At 47.3% G+C, this 7,141-nt stretch overlaps 1 protein-coding gene across 1 annotated transcript in view; it reads left to right on the forward strand.

Annotated features, from left to right (window-relative positions):
• Position 1: 1 nt before the first annotated feature.
• znhit6 (zinc finger HIT-type containing 6) overlaps positions 2–7,141 on the forward strand; it is a gene marked incomplete at its 5' end in the record, with an annotated part of 38,563 nt that continues 31,423 nt past the window's right edge. The window contains 3 exons of the mRNA XM_043700069.1: positions 2–98; positions 177–375; positions 6,340–6,405. Coding sequence (XP_043556004.1) covers positions 2–98; positions 177–375; positions 6,340–6,405 — 362 coding nt within the window. The remainder of the gene's footprint in view (positions 99–176; positions 376–6,339; positions 6,406–7,141) is intronic.

Consider the following 7,141-nt stretch of genomic DNA (forward strand, 5'->3'; position numbering starts at 1 on the left):
ACCCGGCCCCCCGCTTCCTGCAGCCGCTCACAGCCCGGGCCCGGGGCCTCGGGGAGACATTCCCAGTCCCAGGGCAGACTCCCCCATTCCCAATCCCATTCCCAGTCCCAGGGCAGACTCCCCCAATCCCAATCCCAGTCCCAGTCCCAGGGCAGACTCCCCCATTCCCAATCCCAGTCCCAGGCCAGATTCTCCCAGTCCCAGGGTCAGGGCAGATTCCGTCTTTCCCAATCCAGGAACCAAAGCCGAGAGTCCCATTCCCAGTGCGGGAGCTGGGGGTCTGTACTTGGGAGCCAGTGCCGACAGTGTGGACCCTGACGTGTTGGAGGAGAGGCAGCGATGTTCCTCTGGGAAACGGAAGATCTCCCTGTCAGGGTAAGGATGCTGACTCCGAGCTGTTTGAATGTGAAGGGTGAGAGGGCGATGCTGGTGTCTGTGACAATGCCACTGGAGAGAGGAGGCTCTCAGTCAGAGGGAAGCAGGGACAGCCACTCCCTGTCCATGCAGCTTCTCTGAGCAGAGTTCACGGTCTACGAGTCAATGATAGGGGGCATGACCGTACACAAAGAGGCCATTCAACCCCTCGATCCTCTCCGAGCGGAATGGATTCTTCCTAAGGTGTGGACACAAGTTCTAGTTGGGGCTTGAGTGGACCTTTAAACAGATCCCTGCTATTTGTGAAGTCTAAGATCCCATTAGCTTTGCTAATCATTCCCTCAAAACGTGCCGCTGCTCTCAAAGCTGGATATACAGGAACCTCCTGATCCTCCTTGTGAGCAGGATTGGGCCCTGTCTCTCAGGAAGGATGTCCTGGCATTGGTGGGGGAGCGGGTATACAAGAATGATCCTGGGGATGAAGGATCAGTTGAGGAACAGTCGAGGGCTCTCGATCTGTCACTTGATGGAGTTTAGAAGGATGAGGGGGGCATCTGATTGAAACCGAATATTGAGGGGCCTGGATGGAGTGGACATGGAGAAGATGTATCTGGTTAGCATGGACGAGTTGGACCGAAGGGTCTGTTTCTGTGCTGTACATCTCTGTGACTCTATAGCAGGAGAGAAGGCAGGAGAATGGGATTGAGAAACACATCAGCTATGGTCGAATGACAGAGCAGACTCGACGGGCCGAATGGCCTAATTCTGCTCCTGTAACTTATGGTCTTCGTTCTGAGGAAGGGTCACCAAACCCAAAACATTAACTCTGATTTCTCTCCACAGACACTGCTAGACTTGCTGTGCTTTTCCAGCAATTTCTGTTTTTGTTTCTGATTTACAGTATCCGCAGTCCTTTTGGTTTTTACTAAGTTGTGGCTGACCCAGTTTGTTCTACTTCTTTCACGCGGACGTCATTGGCTGGGTCCTTACTAATTGTCCTGGGAGAAGATGGTGCTGAGACCCTTTCTTGGACTGCTGTGGGGTAGGGGCTCTCAGACTGCCGTGAGGGAGGGAGTTCCAGGATTTTGACCCAATGATGGTGAAGTCACGATGATATATTTTCGTGTGAGGGATGTGTGGCTCAGAGGGAAACTTGCAGCCGATCAAAGTCTTGAGACATGCAACTTAGAAAACAGGAGCAGGAGTAGGCCATACGGCCTTTCAAGCCTGCTGCACCATTCAGTATGACCAGGGCTGAACACCCAACTCAGTCCCCTGTTCCTGCTTTCTCCCTTGAGCCCTAAGACCTGTTTCTAACTCTTTTCGAAAACACTCAATCTTTTGGCGCCAACTGCTGTGGTAGAGAATTCTACAGGCTCTTCGTGAAGACAGTTCTCTTCAACTGAGCCCGAAATGTCCTGCCTTGTCTCGTTTGCCTGTGAATCCCTGAGTCTGGGCTACATCTCTGACAAAGGGTTCCACCTTGCTCATTGTTCACATCTTCTCCCAGTTTTGTATCATTGGCAAATGTTGAAATTCTGTGTCCCGATAGCCAAGTTATTTTTAAATGTGACACAGAAACTGGATTGTAGTTAACCGTCAGTCGTCATTAAGTGGTGAATTCAGTATGGCAGCACCTGTACAGATTAGCATCCATTCACCAGCTAACCAATACTCAACTCTCATACAGTATGGATGTTGTTTATTTTGGTATTTCCTACAACATGTCCTGATGAAAAATAAACACCTTTATTTCAGCAATACATAACTCTCTATACAACCAAACAACTAGACTCATTGGTCTGGCACTCAGGGAATGCCTCCAGCCTAGGGGGGGGAGAGAGATGTCTGAAATGCAACCAAAAATGTTTGGTGTTTTATTAGTTTGGCTCCTCGCTATCAATGTAACCTCCCACAGCTCCACAATTCTCCATGATTTCTTCCCCTCATGAAGTCTAGTCCCTCACACATCCCAACTTCAACTGCTTCACCATTGGTGGCTGTATTTTCAGCTGTCTGGACCCCAAGCTCCTGGTTTCCTTTCTTCAACCTTTCCACCTGTCTCTCTGTCTCTATCGCACACTCTCAGTGTCTCTTGCTCTGTCTCTGTCTCACTCTCTCTCTGTCTCACTCTCTCTCTCTCACTCTCTCTTTCTTTAGGCCCTGCTTGAGATCCACCTTTTTGGCCAAACGTTTGGTCACCTGCCCCAATCACTCCTGAAGTAAAAGCAGAAAGTGCTGGAAAAGCTCAACAGGCCTTGCAGTGTCTGCAGGGAGGCAGAGTTAACATTGCAACTCGGCAGGTTCATCTCCAGATATCTCCTTTCAGGCAGTTACCATCAACACGATCACAAGACTGACCAGCTCCCACCAACCACAGTCTCCTCCAAACCTTTTATTCCTTTAATGTATCAATATCTATCATAATGGCATAGAGGTCTACAACATGGATACAGGCCCTTCGGCCCGACTTGTCCATGCCGCCCAGTTTTCACAGTTTTAACCTGCATTTGATTGCGTTTGGTCCATATTCCTCTATACCTGTTATCCTGTATGTTTTCAATGATTGAGTATTCAGTCTTTTGGATTCATAACCCTTCAAGTGAAGGAATTACTCTTCATCTCAGTTCAAAATAATTGACCTGCTTATTCTGAGACTGTGGCCCCCAACTCTCAACTCCCCAACCAGGGTCAGAAATGATCTTGCATAATGCCTCGGGTGTCTCAGTGATGTAGGAACAGGAGTAGGTCATTCAGCCCCTTGAGCTTTTTCAACATTCAACGAGATCATACCTGATCTGTTACCTGACTCCACATCCCTACCTCTGGCCCATAGCCCTTACTAGCTTTTGCTTAACAAAAAATTATCTATCTCAGGTTTAAAATTTACAACTGATCGAGCATCCACTGCAACTTATGGAAAGGAGTTCCAAACCTCTCCCACCCTGTGTGAGTGGAAAAGCTTCCTAACCTCTCTCCTAAATGGTCCGGCCCTCATTCTCAGATGATGCCCCTAGTCCTGGAATCCCTAACCAATGAATCGACCCTGTCTTCTCCTGTTAATATCCTGAAGACTTCAATCAGATCCCTCCTTAACTTTCAACATTCGAGAGAAAATAGGCCTCATTTGTGTAATCTCTCCTAATAACAACCTCTGAAATCCAGGTATCATGAAAACATGGAATGTTACAGCGCCGTACAGGCCCTTAGGCCCTCGATGTTGTGCTGACCTGTGAAACCAATCTGAAGCCCATCTAACCTACACTATTCCATTCCCGTCCATATGTTTATCCAATGTCCATTTAAATGCCCATACAGTTGGCGAGTCTATTATTGTTGCAGGCAGTGCATTCCACACCCCTACTACTCTGAGTAAAGAAACTACCTCTGACATCTTCCCTATATCTATCACCCCTCAATTTAAAACTAAGACCCCATGTGCTAGCCATCACCATCCGAGGAAAAAGGCTCTCCCTGCTACCCTATCTAACCCACTGATTATCTTATATGTCTCAATTAAGCCACCTGTCAACCTTCTCTCTAACAAAAACAGCCTCAGTTCCCTCAGCCTTTCCTCATAACACCTTACCTCCATACCAGGCAACATCCAAGTAAATCTCCTCTGAACCCTTTCCAATGCTTCCACATCCTTCCCATAAAGCGGTGACCAGAACTGTACACAATACTCTAAGTGTGGCCGCACCAGAGTTTTGTACAGCTGCAACATGACCTCATGGCTCTGAAACTCAATCCCTCAACCAATAAAAACTAACACACCCTATACCTTCTTAACAACACTATCAATCTGGGTGGCAACTGTCAGGGATCTATGTACATGAAGTCCGAGATCTCTCTGCTCATCTACACTACCAAGAATCTTACCATTAGCCCAGTACTCTGCATTCCCGTTGCTCCTCACACTTTTCCACATTAAACTCCATTTGCCGCCTCTCAGACCAGCCCTGCAGCTTATCTATGTCCTTCTGTAACCTGCAACATCTTCAGCATTGTCCACAACTCTACTGACCTTAGTATCATCTGCAAATTTACTAACCTATCCTTCTATGCCCTCATCCAGGTCATTTATAAAAATGACAAACAGCAGTGGCCCCAAAACAGATTCTTGCGGTACCCCACTAGTAACTGAACTCCAGGATGAACATCTTCCATCAACCAGCACCCTTTGTCTTCTTTCAGCTAGCTAATTTCTGATCCAAACCACCAAATCCCCCTCAATCCCATGTGTCCGTATTTTGTGCAATAGCCTACCGTGGGGAACCTTATCAAATGCCTTACATATACACCACATCAACCGCTTTACCACCATCCACCTGTTTGGTCACCTTCTCAAAGAACTCAATAAGGTTTGTGAGGCATGACCTACCCTTCACAAAAACGTGTTGACTATCCCTAATCAACTTATTCCACTCTAGATGATAAATCCTATCTCTTAAAACCCTTTTTAGGATGTTGTGAAACTTGAAAAGGTTCAGAAAAGATTTATAAGGATGTTGCCAGGGTTGGAAGATTTGAGCTATAGGGAGAGGTTGAACAGGCTGGGGCTGTTTTCCCTGGAGCGTCGGAAGCTGAGGAATGACCTTATAGAGGTTTATAAAATCATGAGGGGCATGGATAGGATAAATAGACAAACGCTCTTCCCTGGGGTGGGGGAGTCCAAATGGAGAGGGCATAGGTTTAGGGTGAGAGGAGAAAGATATAAAAGAGGCCTAAGGGGCAGCGTTTTCACACAGAAGGTGGTACGTGTGTGGAATGAGCTGCCAGAGGAAGTAGTGGAGACTGGTACAATTGCAATGTTTAAAAGGCATTTGGATGGATATATGAATAGGAAGGGTTTGGAGGGATATGGGCCGGGTGCTGGCAGGTGGGACTAGATTGGGTTGGGATATCTGGTCACCATGGACGGGTTGGACCGAGGGGTCTTTTTCTGTGCTGTACGTCTTTATGTCTCTTCCTGTAGACGATGACGACGTAAAGATCAAATCCAAAGGCTCAGCAATCTCCTCCCTGGCTTCCCAGAGAATCCTAGGATAAATTCGATCTGGCCCAGGGGATTTATCTATTTTCACACTTTCCAGAATTGCTAACACCTCCTTGTGAACCTCAATCTCGTCTAGTCTCGGTATTCTCCTTGACAACGTTGTCTTTTTCCAGTGTGAATGCTGAAGAAACATATTCATTTAGCGCTCTCTCTTGTAAACCCATGTTGTACTCCCTCCAAGGACAATCTACCCTTCCTAAGGAGAGATGCCCCAATCTGCTCACAGAGCTCCAACTGAGGTCTACCCAGGGTTCATTGAATTTGCCTTCCTAACTGCCAGTTGAACCTGCATGTTAACCTTAGGAGAATCCTGAACCTGGATTCCCAAGTCACTCTGTTTTTCCGATTTCTGAAACCTTTTTCCATTTGGAAAATATGCCTCCATTCTTCCTACCAAAGTGCACAACCTCACCCTTGCCCACATTGTATTCCATCTGCCACTTCTTGGTCCACTCTCCCAGCCTGTCCAAGTCCTTCAGCAGCCTCCCCAGTTCCTCAATGCCACCTGTCCCTCCATTTCTCCCTGTGTCATCTGCAAAGAGATAGATACAGGAGGAGAAAGAGAGAGTGTGTCTGAGAGATTCAGGGAATTAACTCCAAGTTGTTGGGCACGGGCAGCTGAAGGCACAGACCCCACTGAGGAAGTGATTAACATCAATCCAGAATATGAGCTGATTGGAAGAGTGACTGTGGCCATCTCTGATGGAGAGAGACCATCTACACAACAGGAGGTAAGACAGGTGCCCCAGCCACATTCTGAGGGAGGGTCCTGTCCGGTGGTCTACGCAGCCACAAATCTGACCCTGGCCGTTATATTCTGGAGGTGAGGGAGTACTTTGAGGTTGGTGTAGGATTCTGGAATTCCCAATTTAAAGCTGTTCCCTTTTCATTTTGTCTCCAAACAGGTGTGAAACATGTGGCGGTGCAGAGGCAAAATACAGGTGTCCTCGTTGTCTGGCCTATTCTTGCAGGTAGAAGACCAAGTTCTGGTGAATTTTATAAAACATTGATGCAACCACAGCCTGAGTATTGCGAAGGAGAGCCAGTGGCCTAGTGGTAATTATCACTAGGCTATTAATCCAGAGAAAGCGAGGACTGCAGATGCTGGAGATCAGAGCTGAAATTGTGTTGCTGGAAAAGCGCAGCAGGTCAGGCAGCATCCAAGGAGCAGGAGAATCGACGTTTCGGGCATGAGCCCTTCTTCAGGTCCAAGGTTAACAGTATATGAACAATTCCTGAAGAAGGGCTCATGCCCGAAACATCGATTCTCCTGCTCCTTGGATGCTGCCTGACCTGCTGCGCTTTTCCAGCAACACATTTTCAGTATTAATCCAGAGACCCGAGTAATGTTCTAGGGACCTGGGTTCAAATCCCACCATGGGAGATGGTGGAATTTGAATCTAATGAAGGAAAGAAAGTCTGGAATTAGGCCAAATAAACCATGGAACTGTTATTATCTGTAAACCTATCTGGTTCTTGTTGTTGTGGTTCTGTTCGCCGAGCTGGGAATTTGTGTTGCAGACGTTTCGTGGTCAAACCACTATAAATGCTGGAGGAAAGATCACAGAAGCGCTTCACAGGAGGCTCCCAAGCACTGAGGATGTCACCTAGACAGGGGACGAAACGTCTGCAACACAAATTCCCAAAAAAAACGTCGGCAAACAGAACCACAACAACGAGCACCCAAGCTACAAATCTTCTCACAAA

The sequence above is a fragment of the Chiloscyllium plagiosum genome, chromosome 11 (assembly GCF_004010195.1).
Source record: "Chiloscyllium plagiosum isolate BGI_BamShark_2017 chromosome 11, ASM401019v2, whole genome shotgun sequence".
NCBI classification, from domain to species: Eukaryota; Metazoa; Chordata; class Chondrichthyes; order Orectolobiformes; family Hemiscylliidae; genus Chiloscyllium; species Chiloscyllium plagiosum.